Here is a 21824-nt window from a genome sequence, read left to right on the forward strand (position 1 = left end):
ACACCCCTGAAATGGTTTGAAAACAGCATGGGAAGGATGTCTGGATGCATCTTGGACTGCTATTACCTATGACCTACAATAGACAACCACACAAAGGCTATATGCCAAAAGCCGGGTATGTGCAAGCTAACAATCTATCCATGAGACAGATACAATCAGCACACCTTACAATGGCAGCCTTGTGCACTATGAGACATTCAAAACCAGCTCTCATCTGACTGAGAGCCAGTAAGCCTCAAAGTTGCTTCATAACTGTTGGATGGCTTGGGTGGACCTGCGCACCTAGATCATTATCATTAGGGTGACAAAAAGTTTTCTGATTGTCCTACATAATATTTAATAACCTTTCTATACAGTTTTGTCATGTAAATTCATTTGCATATTTGTGGGCATATGCAAATGAGCTGAAGCTGCTTGTTTTTCAGCTGAAACACCATTTGCATAGAGAATTCCCGATAAAAATTCGCAATTAGAATATTCGCGATCAACACTACTCATGAACAGCGCCATCTATTGGTTTCATAGTCTTATGACAAGACTATGAATCCAATAGATGGCGCTGTTCATGATTCATGAACAGCGCCATCTATTGGTTTCATAGTCTTATGACGAGACTATGAATCCAATAGATGGCGCTGTTCATGATTCATGAACAGCGGCATCTGTTGGTTTCGTAGTCTTTTTTTTTAAAATACATTTTATTAGGTTTTGATATAATTTGCACATTTACATTTAAAGGTACATATTGGATCAAATTACAGGTCATATTCCTTTTTCACAGATATGTGCAGCGAAAACAAAGATAAAACACATATAAACAGTGCAATAACCCATTCCCTAAACATTTCCCTCCCCCCAACCCTCCCACCTTCTATACAGGTGATGTAGTTTAAAGTTTTCTTTTTATTATAGGTATTCCTGGAGCTGTACAGTGTCTCATTTTGGAGTTCGTGTGGATTTATTGTCATGCAGTCTCATGGTAGTGCATCTTTATGTAAGGATTGATGATGCTTTATATGTTGATGATGCTTATGACAAGACTATGAATCCAATAGATGGCGCTGTTCATGACTCATGAACAGCGCCTTCTATTGGTTTCATAGTCTTATGACAACACTATGAATCCAATCGATGGCGCTGTTCATGAGTAGTGTAGATCGCGAATATTGTAATCGCAAATTTTTATAACAAATTTTCCATGCAAATAGTTTTTCAGCTGAAAAACAAGGCATATTCTGCTCATTTGCATGTCTTTCCCATATGGCCATGTTTATGCAAATGAGTTTACATGAAAAAACTGTATCGAAAGTTTATTGAATATTATGTTAGGACAATTAAAAAACTTTTTGTCACCCTAATGATAATGATCTAGGTGCGCAGGTCCACCCAAGCCATTCAACAAATCTGAAGCAACTTTGAGGGTTACTGGCGCTCAGTCAGATGAGAGCTGGTTTTGAATGTCTCAAAGAGCACAAGGCTGCCATTGTAAGGTATGCTGACTGCATCTGTCTCATGGATGGATTGTTAGCTTGCACATACATGGCTTTTGGCATATAGCCTTTGTGTGGTTGTCTATTGTATGTCATAGGTAATAGGAGTCCAAGATGCATCCAGATGTCCTCCCCATGCTATTGCCAAACCATTTTGGTGGTGTTTTCATCAATTTCTAACCTTTTTCTGTAAACCAGACACCCTCTTCTCTTCAGAGCAGGGGGTGCCTGGTTTAATGCTTGGGTTCTCCCTTTGACTTGTATTGTGCTTAGGTGCATTGTAGACCACCCGAGCATCCTGATGTGTTCGGCTTGAGCACTTTGGTGCTCGATCAACACCAGCGTCTATAATAATCAGCTAAGAGGCTGCAATGAGAAGAGATTTGAGTAGGCAGTTAAAGATTTCCCCCTGAGCTGTTGACTTCTGATACCTCATGCAGATGGTAGATTCAGAAGATCGGACTCCTCCTCAATATGGACTCCTCTGGTGATACTGTTTATCTCCTTTCCATGTGATATGCCATTGGTTTTCCTGGCAATTATTATCTCCTAAGCACTACTGCTGTTGTTTATCACTGTCACCATTTCACATTTTGCCTGCTCCTGCATTTTAAGTCAGGCATAGACAGACAAGTCATCACCAAGCTCCACTCCACTTATCCACCTTTGTTGTATGGCTTGTCCCACTTTATAAGAGTTGTGTGGCTTCTCCCACTCCATAAGAGTCAGGTCAATCTCTGCTTATGTACGAATGAGCAAGTCAGCTGTTTTTCACCACTTATAGCCTTATCTGCCCAAGTTCTAAAGTTCAGATGATATTTTTCATGCTTAATGGTCAACTTCTAATGTTATACATACTTATGTCATCTTTGTTCAACTGTATTATTCTCACCCAGGAACTCAGTTGCTCCATGCCCCCCCCCCCCCTGCCTTCCCCCTGCCTTCCCCCTTGAACCTCTGGGGTCTCATACAACACTCTTTTCTCTCTTTAGATGCATTATGAGTACACTTATTTCATACAATATTAAAGATTTAAATTCAGCTGTCAAACGCAGACAAATCCTACAACATTTAAAAAAGAATCACACAAATCTTTTGCTGTTACAGGAAACCTATTTCCTACCCTCCAAAACTCCTTAGTTCGATAGACATTATTTCAACCACTGGTTTCACGCCTTTGATCTAAATAAAGGCTTTAAGGTACTATCCATCAATTCAATTAGTTACCTCCCACTCAGAACCAGATGATAGATTTCTCTTTCTCTAAGGAAAGCTCAACAATACACTAATAACCCTGGCCAACATATATGCAACTAAAACTGGTCAACCACTCAGGCTCTACACCACAATCTCTCTTATAGGCAGCTTCAGTGAGAGAGAGCACTAATTGTGGGAGGAGACTTAAATGTCGAGCCCTGAAACATATTAAGTTCCCAAAAATGTTATCCCTTGCTGACACCTGGCATTTCCTATGACCCAATGGTAGAGATTACACTTACTATTCTACTCCCCATAATTCATATCACAGACTGGACAATGTTCACTGCTCATCTTTTACTACCACAAATCCAGAGAGCTCATATTGTCTCTTGTATTCACTTGAATCACTCCCCAATGGAAATTATCCTGAAAAATTCCCACCTTGGCCCTGGCAAGCTACCCTGGCATCTAAATGAAACCCTGCTCTCAATCCCCTCCAGTCAGGCAAAAACATCTAACTCTTTATTACATGCTTTTAATTGAACCCTTTTGGAGGCATTCCTATACCAGTAATTTGGGCAGCACATAAAGCTCCAATAAGAGTGGAGTTTATCTCCATCTGTTCTAACCAAAAAAGCTTAGAGAGTCACAAATCTGTATCCACCAATTGGAGATCACAAAATTAGAACAAACAATGTTTGAACAAACAAAGCAATTTGCGGACTGCACATGTCGCCGCTATCATAGAAAATGCCTATTCTTGTCCGCAATAGTGGACAAGAATAGGACATGTTCTATTTTTTTAGCGGGGCCGCGGAACAGAACTACAGATGCGGACAGCCCATGGTGGGCTGTTCGCATCTTTTGCGGCCCCATAGAAATTAATGGTCAAAATTATGCAATGGATGCGGACTCATTCATACGGTCGTATGAATGTAGCCTTATTCTGTCTCTTCAGCTCATTACCATATGCAACACTATACTCTCAGGGGCACCCATTCTGAGACAGTCCTTAGAAGCATATATTCCTTTCATCTGCAAAGAGGCAAAGAACCCAGTACATTATGGGAGCTATAGATCCAGTACATTATGGGAGCTATAGATCCAGTACATTATGGGAGCTATAGACCCAGTACATTATGGAAGCTATAGACCCAGTACATTATGGAAGCTATAGATCCAGTACATTATGGAAGCTATAGATCCAGTAAATTATGGGAGCTATAGACCCAGTACATTTTGGGAGCTATAGACACAGTACATTATGGGAGCTACGGACTTTGCTTAACACCACTCTAAAACTATACGCCAGCCTGTTAGCTCCGAGGGTTAGAACAGGTGGGGTTTGTTTTGGCATGAGGGGAATGTCATAGCACCATGCTTATTCTACATTGAATGACCAGGCTCATCCTTCATTCCAGTGAGTGAGTACAGATGAGAGGTGAGTTCCAAGGCAGGCACAAATGACAGCTGTAATCTATAGATGATTTCGTTTTTTACAGGGCTGATAAAGCAGAGTATAGAGCTTCCATACAGCTTCTGCTCTATGCTCTGCATTTTAACTCAGGCTGTCCTGCTGTCATTAGGACGGATTCCATGTGAAGGAATCTGACAGGGGCCAGTTTAAAAAAGCATTTAGGAATTCACTCATGTTAACATGTTTGTTCAATTTTTACATTTTTATTTTTATTTTCTTGAAAACCCTTTAACATCAGTATTCAGAAGATTCTACTAAAGCAAAGGACACTCTTTCTTTTCTTAACTTCTGCTGCTAAATCATTAATTCCCAGCAACTGGAATCAATCCACTACCCAGTCAATTTCCCAATATCTCCAAAAGGTAGATCTTATTTATCTCCTCTTAAGATACTAGGAAACATTGGGTTCATTTACCATCCAGAAATACACCTACATTAGAATACATTAGGCGTATTTCTGGCCCTGATTTGTGACTTTTCCCTGCTCACACCTGGTCTAAAAAAGTGGGCATGGCATGGAAGAAGAAGGGGACCGCCCGACAGGCCCGTCCTATTCATCATTTTCTACCCCTGTTTTAGAAGTAAAACATGGTCTAAATGTAAGCTAGCAAGGAGCCTGGCTTAAATTTGGACTGTTGCTGGATATGCTGAAGCTATATAGAGGCCAGCGCCTCTTCATAATTTCGGTTTTAGGGGTTATTAAGAACAACGTCTAAAACGCCAGTCTTAATAAATGACCACCATTGCGTTCACAGCTCTTATCTTCTGCAGCACTACATTCTTCATCCTATTGTGAAAAATTATCTAATTGAAATGTTCCTTTGTTCTTAAAGGGGTTGTTTCATCTCACCGTTGCTAAGGTGAGCTGAGACACCCTATTGACCACCAGCCAGCTGGGAAACAGCAGAGTGCTCTGGCACTCCACTGCTTCAGTAGCTCTCATTGCTGTACTGAAATAACGTAGCACAGTAAGCTATACTGTCTCCCTAACTCAGAAACAACATAGCTTGCTGTGCTACGCTGTTTCAGTAGCTCTCATGCGCGGCAATGAGAGCTACTGAAGCAGTGGAGCGCCAGAGCACTCTGCTGTTTCCTGTCTGAGAGGTGGTCAAAACTGTGTCTCATCTCGCCTTAGTAACAGCGAGATGAGACAGCCCCTTTAATGATATTACTAATGTGGCACATGTATCTCCTCTGTTTAGTTTTTTTGCGTGTTGTTAAAAATGTAATAAAAATATAAATGAAAAGAAAAAGGTGTACAGTACAAGAATGTAAGCATACATTTTACTACAGCTTACTCGAGATGTTGCTAATCATGTTCTCCCTTTATTGCATAGTTTATATATCTTTAACTTGCTTCTTTAAACAAGAAAAAATGACATGCCACATAGCATGTCCCATCTGACTGGGATACCACAAACATCACAATTAATTTATGTTGTTTTTAGGTTAGTGACTTGTACAGTTACTAGATCTCAATCCAGTAAAGCAACTCTGGGATATGGCATCATCGGCATCATGAGTCATACAACATGCCATTTCATAATATACTGTAAGGAGGAAGACCAAAGGGATGGCTTCTACCTCCCTGTGAGGTTTAACTTGAGGCTTCATTTGGGGGGGTCGACATCTTGTTGCCATCTTGTAACTGTGATTCTTTTTTTATTTTTGTAATGTATAGGGGTAGTGATACTGACTATTTTTGTCATATACTTTAATTACTGAAATCGTACATTTCTGTTAGAAAAATAGCTGTAAAGTCACCCATTTTGAGCCTTAGCAATGCTGCTCTGTCCTCTGTTTACATAACACAGTCAGTGTACAGCATGTCTCCACAGTTATGTAAAAAGAAGACAGAGGAGCGTTGCTAGGGCTCAAAATGGGTCACTTTACAGCTATTTTTCTAACAGAAATGTACAATTTCAGTAATTAAAGTACATTACTAAAATGGTCAGAATCACTGTCCCTATACATTACTAAAATAAAATGAAAATGACAGTTACACTTTAAGCATGTACTATTGCTGTCCTTTATATGTTATGTTCCGATCCACGTTTGGGTGTTAATACTCACTATCTTTGTAGGTATTATACTAGCACTAGAAAAGTGTGCCTACTAAAGTAACAGCTCAAGGAGTCCATAGGCAGAAAAGCAAAGTCATCTAAATTTATCGGAAGCTGCTGACCATCTTTCTTTTCTTTTCAAAATTGTGTTTATATCAAAGTAAGGTAGAATGAACAGCGTAACAGAGGAAATAAACTCATGGTGTCAGTGCATAAGGTCATTACGGCCGAAATAAAGCCGAAAGTAGTGCAAATTGGTACATAAATGAATTGTTACAATGCTCAATAAAGTAAGATGAGTTACGGAAATTTTGTCGTAACGGTGTCACGGATGGTGTACAGGAAACAAGACAATACCATATAAACAATGTCTCTCTGGATCCACAACTAAGGAACAAAGGGAGACCCCTGCAATAGACCTGCCGCTCTCCCTCACTGCTCAGCCTATGCGAACACCCCAAAGGTGGATGGCCGCATATCCACGTTCCTCGGCTATCTATTACCTGAAGACCCTACAATAGTGAAGGGACACGACCACCGGCTCCCTACACTGACACGGAGGGAGTCAGGGTCACCTGGATCCAGAAAAGACAAAATCATAAATACATAAACAGCACTTATCTTGCAGACAAATGACGACTGACGACTGGGAACAGGGAACTGGGAAATGGGAACAGCATGCGCACACACACTCCAGGAAGTTGTATCAGCCGCACACTACTGCATTATGGGGAGGAACTTAAAGGGTAGCGATCAGTCTAACTGCATGACAGCTGAGATAGACTAACGAGATGAGAAACTAAACCAAAACAAAGAAATTCAAGAAGGAGGATCTGAGAAGCTCCTGTGAGCGCTTCTCAGCTGTCTGGCTGTGACAGTACCCCTCCCTCTAGGAGTGGACTCCGGATACTCAGGGCCCACCTTCTCAGGATGGGACCTATGGAAAGCCCTGATGAGACGAGAGGCCTTAATGTCCGTCACTGGGACCCACATCCTCTCCTCAGGACCATAACCCTCCCAATGAACGAGGTACTGGAGGGAACCGCGGACAAGACGAGAATCCACAATCCTAGAGACCTGAAATTCAAGATTTCCATCAACCATAATCGGAGGAGGAGGCAAAGGCGAGGGTACAATAGGTTGAACATAAGGTTTCAATAAGGACTTATGAAAAACATTATGGATCTTCCAAGTCTGAGGAAGATCAAGACGGTAGGCAACAGGATTGATGACAGACAGGATCTTGTAAGGCCCAATAAACCTAGGACCCAACTTCCAGGAGGGAACCTTCAATTTGATATTCTTGGTAGACAACCACACCAGATCACCAACATTCAGGTCCGGACCAGGCACACGTCTCTTATCCGCCACACGCTTATATCTCTCACTCATGCTCTTTAGATTATCCTGAATCTTTTGCCAAATAGATGACAAAGACGAGGAGAATCTGTCCTCATCAGGCAAACCAGAAGAGCCCTCTCCCGAGAAAGTCCCAAACTGCGGATGGAACCCATATGCACCAAAAAATGGTGACTTATCAGAGGACTCCTGACGACGGTTATTTAAAGCAAACTCAGCAAGGGACAAAAAAGAACACCAATCCTCCTGATTCTCCGCCACAAAACAGCGCAGATATGTCTCCAGATTCTGATTGACGCGCTCTGTCTGGCCATTCGACTGCGGATGGAAAGCAGAAGAGAATGACAACCGAACCCCCAAGCGAGAACAGAAAGCCTTCCAGAATCTGGAAACAAACTGCGTGCCCCTATCAGAGACTATGTCTGAAGGAATCCCATGCAATTTGACAATGTGGTCAATAAATGCCTGCGCCAGCGTCTTAGCATTGGGCAAACCAGGAAAAGGGATAAAATGCACCATTTTGCTAAAACGGTCCACCACCACCAGAATCACAGACTTCCCCGAGGAACGAGGCAAGTCCGTTATGAAGTCCATGGACAGATGTGTCCAAGGACGGGAAGGAATGGGCAAAGGAAGGAGAGGACCTGATGGCCGTGAATGAGGAACCTTGGCACGAGCGCAAGTCTCGCAAGCTGCCACAAAACCCTCAACCGACTTACGAAGCGCAGGCCACCAGAATCTCCGAGCGATGAGATCCAGTGTGGCTCTTGCCCCCGGGTGCCCAGCAAGGACCGTGTCGTGGTGTTCTTTAAAAATCTTGTGTCTCAAAGCGAGAGGCACAAACAACCTCCCAGGAGGACAAAGATCAGGAGCTTCTGACTGGGCTGCCTGCACCTCTGCCTCCAATTCAGGAAAAAGAGCAGAGACCACCACACCTTCAGCCAAAATGGGACCCGGGTCTTCAAAATTCCCACGTCCCGGAAAACAACGTGACAGGGCATCTGCCTTCACATTCTTAACCCCAGGGCGGAACGTAACAACAAAATTAAACCTTGAAAAGAACAAAGACCATCTGGCCTGTCTCGGGTTCAGACGCTTGGCTGACTCCAAGTAGGCCAGATTTTTATGGTCAGTAAACACGGTAATAGGGTGTCTGGCTCCCTCTAGCCAATGGCGCCATTCCTCAAAAGCCAACTTGATGGCCAACAATTCCCTATCTCCCACATCATAATTTCTCTCTGCGGAGGAGAGTTTCTTTGAGAAAAAGGCACACGGTTGCCATTTGGCAGGAGAGGAACCCTGAGACAAGACCGCACCCACCCCTACCTCAGAAGCATCAACCTCAACTATGAAGGGTAACGAAATATCAGGTTGTACTAGGATGGGAGCGGAAGCAAAACTCTCCTTGATATTAGAAAAGGCCTTACGCGCCTCTACCGACCAGGAAGAAAAATCTACCCCCTTTCTGGTCATATCAGTGAGTGGTTTAACAACAGAGGAATAATTCAAAATAAATTTCCTGTAATAATTGGCAAAGCCCAAAAAACGCATCAGCGCCTTCTGATTCTCAGGAAGCTCCCACTCAAGCACAGCGCGGACCTTCTCGGGGTCCATGCGAAAACCAGAAGCGGAGACAAGAAACCCCAGAAATTGGATTTCTGGAACCGCAAACACACATTTTTCCAGTTTCGCGTATAATTTATTCTCCCGCAGGATGAGCAAGACCTGACGTAAGTGTTCCTTATGAGTCTTGAAATCAGGAGAAAAAATCAAAATGTCATCCAAATACACTAATACAAATTTTCCCATTAAATGATAAAAAATGCTGTTGACGAAATGCTGAAAAACGGCTGGGGCATTCATCAAACCAAAAGGCATAACCAAATTCTCAAAATGGCCCTCAGGGGTATTGAAAGCCGTCTTCCATTCGTCTCCTTCTCTGACCCTAACCAGGTTGTATGCCCCTCTTAGGTCTAATTTGGAAAAGACTTTAGCCCCAGCAACCTGGTTAAACAGGTCCGGGATCAGAGGAAGCGGATAAGGATCACGAATAGTGATACTGTTCAGCTCCCTGAAATCCAGACAAGGTCTTAAAGAACCATCTTTTTTCTTAACAAAGAAAAAACCAGCGGCAACAGGTGACTTCGAGGGTCGTATGTGTCCTTTTCTCAGACTCTCAGAGATATAAGCCCGCATAGCGACCCTCTCAGGTTGGGAGAGATTGTATAAACGAGATTTAGGCAGCTTGGCGCCTGGGATGAGATTAATAGGGCAATCATACTCCCTGTGCGGAGACAAACCCTTAACTCCACTCTCAGAGAAGACATCCAAAAATTCAGAGAGGAAAGGTGGTACAGTCTTAGTAGAAACCTCAGAAACAGATGTTATGAGGCAATTCTCTCTGCAAAAGTTACTCCAACCATTTATTTGCCTCGCTTGCCAATCAATGGTGGGGTTATGTTTAGTGAGCCAGGGTAGCCCCAACACTAGAGGAGTAGGCAAACCGCTAAGGACGAAACATGACACATCCTCAACATGAGCATCACTCACAATTAAACGGATATTGTGAACTATACCCTTTAATGATTTCTGAGAAAGTGGAGCTGAATCAATAGCAAAAACAGGAATATCCTTTCCAGAAGTGCATACCTGGAAACCATGAGTTATTGCAAATTGATTATCAATGAGGTTGACAGCTGCTCCACTATCCACAAAAATCTCACAAAAAATGCTCTTGCTCTCTAGCGCCACCCTAGCAGGCAGGACAAAACGGGAACTACAAGCAAATGGAAAACCTTCAATTTCCGCCTCAACCCTGCCAATAGTAACAGACGGAACATTTTTAAAAGATTTTTTCCTTTTTGTCTCTTTATTACTCCCAGAAAACTGCCTGAATCTCCTAGAGGGACAAACATTTGCCAGATGATTTATACCTCCACAACAAAAACAAACCCTCCCCTGCGGGCTGAATCTTCTATTGTCAGAGGCAATAAACCCCAGCTGCATGGACTCCTGCTCAGAAGGGGCTGACAGCGACTGAGACCCCTGTGCACAGAATGAGACCGCTGCACTGTCCCGGGACTGAGTATGACAGGAAGGAGAGATCTCTCCTCTCTCTCTAAGACGCCTGTCAATACGAACAGCCTGAGACATAGCAGAATCCAAGGAGGTAGGTCTTTCATGAAAGGCAAATGCATCTTTCAATCCCTCTGAAAGACCATAGCAAAATTGACTTCGGAGTGCAGCATCATTCCAACCCGTATCTGCTGCCCATCTCCGAAATTCTGAACAGTATATCTCTGCAGATTGTTTACCCTGGCATAACAGACGTAGTCTAGACTCAGCCAGAGCAATACGATCCGGATCATCATATATCTGACCCAGGGCTAAAAAGAATTCATCCACTGAACGAAGGGGCCGTGCCCCCTCCGGCAGCGAAAAGGCCCAGGACTGAGCGTTACGCCTGAGCAGCGATATAATGATCCCCACCCTCTGTTCTTCATCACCAGAAGAATGGGGAAGAAGGCGAAAATGGAGTTTGCAAGCCTCTCTAAAACGCACAAAATTCTCACTACCCCCGGAGAACGTATCCGGGAGCGAGATCTTAGGCTCAGCACAAACTCCATGAACGCAAGCTGAACCGGTCACTTGAAACTGAGAAAAAGTCTTACGGAGATCAGCTACCTCCAAAGAAAGACCCTGAAAGCGTTCAGCCAAAAGTGAAACCGGATCCATGCTTGAGACGGTTTTGGCGGCTGATAATGTCACGGATGGTGTACAGGAAACAAGACAATACCATATAAACAATGTCTCTCTGGATCCACAACTAAGGAACAAAGGGAGACCCCTGCAATAGACCTGCCGCTCTCCCTCACTGCTCAGCCTATGCGAACACCCCAAAGGTGGATGGCCGCATATCCACGTTCCTCGGCTATCTATTACCTGAAGACCCTACAATAGTGAAGGGACACGACCACCGGCTCCCTACACTGACACGGAGGGAGTCAGGGTCACCTGGATCCAGAAAAGACAAAATCATAAATACATAAACAGCACTTATCTTGCAGACGAATGACGACTGACGACTGGGAACAGGGAACTGGGAACAGCATGCGCACACACACTCCAGGAAGTTGTATCAGCCGCACACTACTGCATTATGGGGAGGAACTTAAAGGGTAGCGATCAGTCTAACTGCATGACAGCTGAGATAGACTAACGAGATGAGAAACTAAACCAAAACAAAGAAATTCAAGGAGGAGGATCTGAGAAGCTTCTCAGCTGTCTGGCTGTGACAAACGGGTCTCGACACTCATCTTACTGCATGTGTTGTGGGTGTGCTGACTCTGGCATCATCAAGCACATTAAATTTAGGAATTCCAAATCATTTGTTCTTTTGGGAGATAAAGTCATGGACATGAGCTGGATTTTGCCCATTCCTGCTTATCTTCTCCAAGGTTACATAAATTGTTTACACACCCATATGGTAATGTCTGTAAAAGGCGGAATTACACTTGATCCTTAGATGGCAACAAGATACTCTTGGGGTTTTAAAGGATTGTCCAAGATTTATTTATTTTTTTAAGAGGCAGAGAACAGAAAAGAAAATGAAAAGAAAATTACACTCTTCTTTTAAATGTCCCACACTGCTGCTCCAGTCTCTGCCACTCCGATCCCCACTGAACCTGCAGTGTTCATATGACATTCATCATGTATGTAGCCACTGCAGCCAATAACTGACCTCAGCAGTCACAAGTGCATGAATAGCAGGCGACAGCTGCAGGCCATGATCAAAGTAGCAAGAATCGAAGCGACAGCATGGGAGCATTAGAACATTTAGAAGGTGGGTGTAAGAAAATTGTTATCAATGTTTTTCTGTAGTTTTTATTTACCACATTTTCTATGAGGATATGTCAGATGTTCAGAGCATTACGCATCAACAATTTATAATGAAGTACAATACTTTGGGTAATTTCAGCTTTGTTGAAATCAGCAGGAAACTGATTTTGCCGCAGATTTACTACCAATTTGCAGCAAAATCTGTGTCAATAATTTTTTTTCCACAAACCTGAACGTACCCTTAAAGTTTTCTGTCATTTGTTTGGTTACTCAAACTCTCCCCACTCTCAGCTTAGAGATATACTTGTACTTAAGCCAAGGAATAATTTATGCACAATATTCATTATACATCAACAAGATGTCCTCCTCCAAAATCACTGTGAACCATTTGATATTTAATCTAAAAAAATAAGACTGAAATGAAGAGATACGCCATTGCCTACTGATATAATCCACTAAAATGAAAGCACCAAATCATCCTGAGACATTAAAATCAACCAAATGTTTCACACACTTGATCAAACAAATAGTGCATCTGCCCTGTGTGTAGTCTCAACAGTGGCAAGCATTCTGTCTGCAAAGAGCTTCATCTTGTAAGCCGATGCCAAGCTAAGTTAATAATGACAGACTGGCATACAGAATTCTGGTTTCTTGTAAATAAATGACATGCAAATAATGTGGTAAAGTAAGAAGAACTTGTAATTACTGAAAGATGAAGATATCTGTAGTCATGGGAAACGCAACGGGCAAAACTCGGAGAACTCCAGTAGGCAACACCCTGGGGACTGAGCAGACAGCGACGACTTGCTGATCCTGCAAGAAGATATAGAGATCACTAAGTTAAGCAAGAAGAGAGAGCACACACTGAGAGACAAAAAGTCAGAGATGGCAGAAGGTGGAACAAAAAAACCTTATCGGGAAGAAAACAAATGAGAAAAATGTAGCCTTAAACAAAACTACAAGTAAAAAGGTGGATTAAAGTAAAATAAACCTAGGAGAAACAATAGAACATTCAAATAAAACAGACAAGACTGGAAAAATACAGCCAGGTTTTGACAAGGTGTGATCAAGTGCAACTGACCTGTGGCATTTGGAGGACACTTGTTGTACACAATTTCGCCTGCAGCTGTTTTCTTCCAGGTCATAGATGAGACATACTCATCTTTACACATTTCGTGTAATGCTGTGAAGAAGGAAAGTGCTATCATGAAATAACCGGTTATAAAGTCAACTAAGACCTACCTGCCCAGCCCACCCTTACTTCACAGATCTTTTAAAGGCTGAAGATGAGATCTCACAGCTTCCAGTCATGTTATACACCTTGTGATCTGCCCAAGGATACTAAGCAGAGTGTGATGGCATGACCTTTCTTTGTTGACCTCACAGTAGTTGGAGTAATATGTGTAAATAGAAAGCTGTGACCTTCCCATGAAACAAGAACAATCATTGCTTTTAGTAAGCCCACTAGCCTGTGAGCAAAAGCCCACTGAGGAAGCTGGCATGCTGAGAGGATGAAAGGAGGACAAGAAAGGAAAAAAGAAACAAAAGCAGACAGAGCATGTGGAGAATAAGACGAGAGGTGTAAGAGGCCTGGTTTTGGAGGTGTAGAGGTGGTGGTGAACAAAAATTGCAGTCAAGATGGGATACAAAGCAAGGAAAAGGCCGGAGGAGTACAGAAGAGTGTGTGTGCCACCTCAACTTGACAATTCATTCTATAGTGGACTCATAAACACTGTCTCAGGAACTAGCATTTTGGGACAAACCCTTAAGTGTATGACATTGAAAATATGAACCTTATAAGTTAAGACTTTCAATTCTAAGAGCTATAAAGTTATAAGATAAAACATCAGACTGGCAAAACAGAATTCTTCTTAGTGATTAAGGGCAGAGGAAGTGTATGCACTATTTCAGGTGTGATTATAAGGTTCCTTTTATGCATATTGTTTCAATATGATACGTCCATGTTCTAGCTGAAGCTTTCAAAATGTAACAATTGTGAATATAATTTAGCATATTTTAAGTGGTATATTATGTACCTAAAACTACCATCTGCTGTATTATGTATCTAAAACCTACCATCTGCCATATGTAACGCCAGGCATGCACAAAGTAATTTCTATGCTAATTCAACAATAAATTACATATATAAATATTGTAACTATTTCTACAAGAGTCGGAACGACCAGTAAAAAATAATACCATCATGCAGTAGCGTATATAGCAACTGTGAAGTGGTTCATGAACTCAACCATTGGCTGCTATTTAATTTTTTTAAACTTTGCCAAATTTGATTTCCAGTCATATCAAAAGAAAAATTGCTTGCCATTATGGCGAAGTTATTCAGGGCCTTACTGAATAAAAGTTCCTTAAAGCTACTGGAATCCAACATAACAATCTTTCAATTTTATAACCCGCTATATGTATTGGGGGTTACAAACACAATAATCAATTATATTTCAGTAGCACAAATTTTGACAAATTAATATTTTTGCAAAGTTCTGCATAAGGATTAAAATTTTTGAAGAAACCTAGTACCCATTTACCTATGCACAGAAAAACATATGTACAGTGTATATAAAAAGTACACACACCCCTGTTAAAATGCCAGAATTTAGTCATATAAAAAATGTGACCAAGACAAATTATTTCAGATTTAAAGGGGTAATCCCATCTGAGATATTTCTAGGATATGCCTTTATTGTCTGATAGGTGCGGGTCCCACCTCTGGGACCCGCACCTACATCAAGAACAGAGCGGGGAAGGTAGTGGTCGTAGAACCCCGGGTTTTCTGGGGTCCGGCAACCGCTACTCACTCTCCCCTTAGAAGTAAATGGGAGGGCACCGCGCATGCGCGGCTGACGCTTCCATTCATTTCTATGGGGCCGACAGAAATAGCCGAGCCAGCGCTCGGCTATTTTCGTTGGCCCCATAGAAATGGATGGAGGGCAGCTGAGCATATGCACTGCACCCTCCACAACTTTCAGGGATCCGTTCTCGATGTAGGTGTTGGTCCCAGAGATGGGACCCACATCTATCAGACAATGGGGGCATATCCTAGCAATATGCCGCCATTGTCTGAGATGGGAATACACCTTTAATTTCCACCTTCAATGTGACCCATAATAATTCTATTAAAAAACACGCTGAAATAATTTAGAGGGGGGAATAAAAATAACAAAACCAAAGTCATGTGGTTGCATAAGTGTGAACACCCTGTTATAATTGGGGAGGTGGTTGTGTTCAGAATTAGCCTTTAAATTGTGTTTAATTGTAGTCAGTACACAGCTGTCATCATTTAAAGTGAATCTGATTAACCCCATATTAACCCTGTTCTACCAGGATTTTTCTGACATTTCCTTAGTTGCATTTTATAGCAAAAGCCATGGTCTATAAACAGTTTACATCACATCAAAGCGATCTTATTCTTGAAACATATTAGTTAGGAAAAGAGTACAAAAACTCAGAAAAGACAGTCAACAAGAAGTGGATAAAATTTGGCACAATAGTGACAATCCCAAGAACTGGATTATAAAACAAGTAGAAAATTGGTCCGGGAGGCTGCCAAGTGGGAGCTGCAGGAATTTCTGGCAAGTCCTGGTTGTGTACTGCATGTGACATATTCTTCTTATGTCTGGGCTATGGGGTAGGTTGGCAAGATGGAAGCCCTATCCTTACAAAGAAAAAATCCAACCCTGAATTTTTTTTGCCAAAACCTACATCAAGTCTACCAAAAGCATGTGGGAAAACGTGTTATGGTCTGATAAGACCAAGATTGAACATTTCGGTCATAATTCCAAAAGGTATGTTTGCAGCAAAGCCAACACTTCGTATCACCAAAAGAACACCATACCCACAGTGAAACATGGTGGAGGCAGCATTATGCCATGGGGCTATTTTTCTGCAGCTGGAACTGGGGTCTTAGTCAAGGTGGAGGGAATTACGAACAGTTCCAAATATCAGTCAATTTCGGCACAAAACCTTCAGGTCTCTACTAAACAGCTAAGGATGAAGAGGAATTTCACCTTTCAGCATGACAAGAATGGAAGGCATACCTCCACATAAATTATTATTTTTTAAATGGCTTTGCCAGAAGATTTTTGGGTTTTGGAATGGCCCAGCCAGAGCCCAGACCTGAATCCAATTGAAAATTTGTGGGTTGACCTGAAGAGGGCTGTGTACAGGAGATGCCCTCTCAATCTGACAGATTTAGAGCGCTTTAGCAAGAGAGAGTGGGCAAAGATTGACAACTCTAGAAGTGCCATGCTGATAGATTCCTACCCTAAAATACTGAATGCTGTCATAAATTCAAAGGTTACTTCAAAAAAGCATTAGTTTAAGGATCTGCATATTTATGCAACCACATTTAGTTCTTTATTCTTATTTATTCCCCCTGTAAGATTTCAGTTTGTTTTTCAAATGAATTGTACAGATTATAGGTGGCATTTAAGGTGGTAAAAAGTTCTGAAATAATTCTTCTTGGTCTGATTTTTTACATGACAAAAAAATAGCATTTTAACAGGGGTGTGTAGACTTTTTTAATTCAATATTTGATCACCTGTCATGTAAGGCATGGGTGTATTGTACATATATACAAATATTTGAGTATGTTTTATGATATGCCTATTTCACTCAGAAGGAGGTAAGCCCTAAATGGGTTAAAATTGGCACCTCCACTCAGCACACACAGGAGATTGGGTGGATACCTGGGCATTTCTTTTCACTGCACGTCCTGACCTCGTCCCCGGAGCCCTCGCATGGATATCCTTGTAATCCTGTTCCCTGACACATCCGGTAGCGTCGCTGCCAGCCACTGTCACATGTTTTGGAGCACAAGCTCCAATGATTCCACGGGCCCCATTTTCCATCCCCTAGAGAGTGTGAAGGGGCAGGAATCAGAGGAAAGTATAAAGAAAAAGGAACACAAAAGGGTATAAAAAGAGGGGAAGGGGCAGAGGAAAGTTAAAAAGGGTAAGAGGTGAAAGATTAGAGAATGTAGCAAAATATGGAGAGATGACAAAAAAAAAGAATAAAAGGGAGCATAAATTAGGAAATAAGGAGTGAGTAAAGAGAAATAAGACCAAAGTATGAGGTGTAAAGAAAAAAATCCAAGGAATGTTTGAAGCTACAGTAAAAAGGTATAGATAGAGGCCAAAAAATGGAGGTAAGGTAAGTGATGTGTAGTGTGGAAAATATAGAGTTCCTCTACCTAAAACACTAGTTAAAAGCACATTTAAAAAAAAAAGGGTGTGAATGAATAAAACTACTGTAGTAAAGAAAAACAGCATATCTGAAAATAGTTCTGAAAACCTGGATGGCATGTAACAGAATGAGGCACAGAGCCAGATGCACATAATGTGGGATGAGAGAGCAGTTAATGTTGGGTTCTGTAATCAGAGAAAGATGGCAGAGATAAAGATAGAAGAAAAGGCTATAAAGAGATTTAAAAAAAAAAAATAGGCTAGATGATCAGATATGAACTACCTGCTAAGTCAACAGCGGGCATACTAGTAGTAATAACGGAAAAACTTCAGGACGGATTGTGTATCATCACATTTTTAGTAGGAATAACGCTGAAAATGTACTGGCCCTAATTCTGCTGCTTCCATGATGAAGACCACCTTTTCTACTCAAAAATATTATGCAAAAGATTTATAATGGGCAGACTTCATTTTATAAAAAAAATGCCCTTTATGGCACCAATTAAACAGGTAAACAAGCATAGAAACAGGTACACTGGTCTGTCCATCCGCCGGTCTTCAATTACCTGGGCAATTGGGATTACTGCACTCCCTGGTGTCTGTTTGCTGCCCCCTGCACTCTCCGCCTGCTTGGCTTGTGTTGCTGCACTCTCTTTTCCTTTGTTGGGTTCCGTTTGAACATGTTACAGAGCATCTTTCCCACGGGCCCCAGTCCAGCCATATCCCTTCCACTGAAAGAGAGAGAGAGCAATGCAGAATGAACTTAGTAACCTCCAACAAACAGGCCAGCAGTGCCTATTCCCACTGGAAATAAATGCACCAAGCTCCATGCAATAAATAATATTTATTGTGCAATTGCAATTGCATCCTCTAAGTGGAACCTCATAAACATCTTAAAGCAAGAAATCTTCTAACCTCAGTGGGGACATCCCTTGACAAGGACAGAAGGAGGAAGCAACCTTTCAAGTGAATGAGATGAATTAATCATGGGCACATAGGTAGCCAGAGATAGATGGGGTCAGGGTCCTGGAACAGTGGCTCTTAACCCTTTTTGACTGCTGCGTAAGAAATTCATTGCCCTGTACTGCTCTTCTGATCTCAGAGTCCTCCGACAAGTGACAGAATACAATGTCTAGGGACCAGAACACATGGTCTGTGAATTAGACAGTAATGATAGAAATATAGACTGTTATAGCAGAGGAAAACCTCTTGTCCGACCTAACCTGCAAGCCGCGTCCCCTCCTGCTATGAAGAAAGTGCTATTTAACCATTTAAAGGCCAGGCCTGAAAAGACCTTAATGACCAGATACTTTCTCATGATTTAGTGCAAACAATTTTTCTATTTGTTGGCCTGACAAAATAAAGTTGGAAACGTTTTTACATGACACCTTTGTTTTTTAGAGAATTTGTTTTATTTTTAGTTTTCATTTTGAAAAATTGCAAAAATTACAAAATAAATCATTTTGTTTTCAATCTATAGCTTTTATTTTTTAAGTACGCAAACTGACACCATTTTTAAAGTGGGTTATCTATTTTGCATCAGTCATTTTGATATAAAGTGGATATAAAAAGTCTACACACCCCTGTTAAAATGTCAGGTTTCTGTGCTGTAAAAAAATGAGACAAAGATAAATCATTTCAGAACTTTTTCCACCTTTAATGTGACCTATAAACTGTACCACTCAATTGAAAAACAAACTGAAATCTTTTAGGAGAAAAATAAATATATAAATAATGTGGTTGCATAAGTGAGCACAACCTTTTATAACTAGGGATGTAGCTGTGTTCAGAATTACGCAATCACATTCAAATTCATGTTAAATAGGAGTCAGCATACACCTGCCATCATTTAAAGTGCCTCTGATTAACCCCAAATAAAGTTCAGCTGCTCTAGTTGGTCTTTCCTGAAAATTTCTTGGTCGCATCCCACAGCAAAAGCCATGGTCCACAGAGAGCTTCCAAAGCATCAGAGGGATCTCATTGTTAAAAGGTATCAGTCAGGAGAAGGGTACAAAAGAATTTCCAAGGCATTAGATATACCATGGAACACAGTGAAGACAGTCATCATCAAGTGGACAAAATATAGCACAACAGTGACATTACCAAGAACTGGACGTCCCTCCAAAATTGATGAAGAGACGAGAAGAAAACTGGTCTGGGAGGCTACCAAGAGGCCTACAGCAACATTAAAGGAGCTGCAGGAATATCTGGCAAGTACTGGCTGTGTGGTACATGTGACAACAATCTCCCGTATTCTTCATATGTCTGGGCTATGGGGTAGAGTGGCAAGACGAAAGCCTTTTCTTACGAAGAAAAACATCCAAGCTAGGCTACATTTTGCAAAAACACATCTAAGGTCTCCCAAAAGCATGTGGGAAAAGGTCTGATAAAACCAAGGATGAACTTTTTTGCCATAATTCCAAAACATATGTTTGGCGCAAAAACAACACTGCACATCACCAAAAGAACACCATACCCACAGTGAAGCATGGTGGTGGCAGCATCATGCTTTGGTGCTGTTTTTCTTCAGCTGGGACTGGGGCCTTAGTTAACCACTTCCCGTCACACTAACGCCGATAGGCATCAGGACGGCGGCGCTCTCAGGTCTCAGCGACGCCTATTGGCATCATCTCGTGAGACCCAAGATTTCCTGTTCACAGGATCGCACAGTAAACAAGTTGAACTACAGTCTGCAGCGCTGATCATTGGCTGGCTGGCTGTAGATTTTTAAAATAACCAATCAAATAGGTATGTCAGACGCTATTTTGTAAATAGCATCTGATATACCTGCTACCTGCTCCTCTGGTGGTCCCTTTTGCTTGGATCGACCACCAGAGGACACAATCAGCTCTGTAAGTAGCACCAATCACCACACACACATTACACCCCCCCCCTGTCATTTATTAACCCCTTATTAATCCCTGATCACCCCCCTGTCACCCCCCTGTCATTGATCACCCCCCTGTAAGGGTCCCTTATCACCGCCAGTTACTTAGCTACTTGTTAGGTAGTTAGCGCCCAGCCCACCGCACCGCAGTCACTGATTAGTCGCTGATTAGCGTCATCGCTGTGGATAATCAACACTAGTACTATATAGTATCTGTAAGTGATCAAGACTGATCGCAATCAGATCTATATCAGTACATTAGGGTTACCTTAGGCTCTACAAAAAACGCAGTGTTCGCCCGATCAGGCCTCATCTTGTGCGCACACTTGCGTTCAGTCCGCCCCCCCCATCTTTATTAGCGATCGCAGCTTTACTTCGCAAGCACTCCTTTTTACTAGGCAGGTGTGCTTTTTTTCCTGGGTAGTCTCAGAGGAATACCCCCTAAATTTAGTTAGCCCAAAATGTCAAAGGGGTATTCCGCTGAAGAGGCCTACAGGATTCTGGCCCTGATGGATGAAAGCGATGGGGACGCCTCACCCGCTGAATCCAGTGGTTTAGAATATGAACCTGTAGACAGCAGTGGCACTCTAACCGCTAGTGAAGATGACGAGGTTGAGGTCCCTGCTATGGTCAGGCGTACCCGACCCCATGTCAGTGTTCTGCATACCCCGCGTGATGAGCCTCATTTGCAGCAGAGTGGTGCAGCAGGTTTATTTAACCAATCATTAGTAACAGGAGTCGTCCCGGAAGATTGGAAATTGGCAAATGTCGTGCCCATTCACAAGAAAGGTAGTAGGGAGGAATCGAGCAACTATAGACCAGTGAGTCTGACATCAATAGTAGGCAAATTAATGGAAACCCTATTAAAGGACAGGATTGTGGAACATCTAAAATCCCATGGATTGCAAGATGAAAAACAACATGGGTTTACTTCAGGGAGATCATGTCAAACAAATCTTATAGATTTTTTTGACTGGGTGAATAAAATAATAGACGGTGGAGGTGCAGTAGACATCGCATATCTAGATTTTAGTAAGGCTTTTGACACTGTCCCACATAGAAGACTTATCAATAAACTGCAGTCATTGAGCATGGACTCCCATATTGTTGAGTGGATTAGGCAGTGGCTGAGTGACAGACAACAGAGGGTTGTAGTCAATGGAGAACATTCAAAACAAGGTAATGTTACCAGTGGGGTTCCACAGGGATCTGTACTGGGACCGATTTTGTTTAATATCTTCATAAGTGATATTGCAAAAGGCCTCGCTGGTAAGGTTTGTCTTTTTGCTGATGACACAAAGATATGTAACA

At 42.0% G+C, this 21824-nt stretch overlaps 1 protein-coding gene across 9 annotated transcripts in view; it reads right to left on the minus strand.

The window, feature by feature from the left end:
- The window catches only part of ADGRB2 (adhesion G protein-coupled receptor B2), a 491592-nt gene that overhangs the window by 116948 nt on the left and 352820 nt on the right, over nt 1-21824 (minus strand). For 7 of the 9 annotated variants that reach the window (XM_040424547.1, XM_040424546.1, XM_040424545.1 and 4 more), the window contains 4 exons: nt 18193-18357; nt 17132-17296; nt 13510-13611; nt 13135-13241 (listed from right to left, as the gene is read on the minus strand). In XM_040424547.1, coding sequence (XP_040280481.1) covers nt 13135-13241; nt 13510-13611; nt 17132-17296; nt 18193-18357 — 539 coding nt within the window. The remainder of the gene's footprint in view (nt 1-13134; nt 13242-13509; nt 13612-17131; nt 17297-18192; nt 18358-21824) is intronic. The other 2 variants (XM_040424551.1, XM_040424552.1) reach the window with 2 other exon arrangements.

The sequence above is a fragment of the Bufo bufo genome, chromosome 3 (assembly GCF_905171765.1).
Source record: "Bufo bufo chromosome 3, aBufBuf1.1, whole genome shotgun sequence".
NCBI lineage: Eukaryota > Metazoa > Chordata > Amphibia > Anura > Bufonidae > Bufo > Bufo bufo.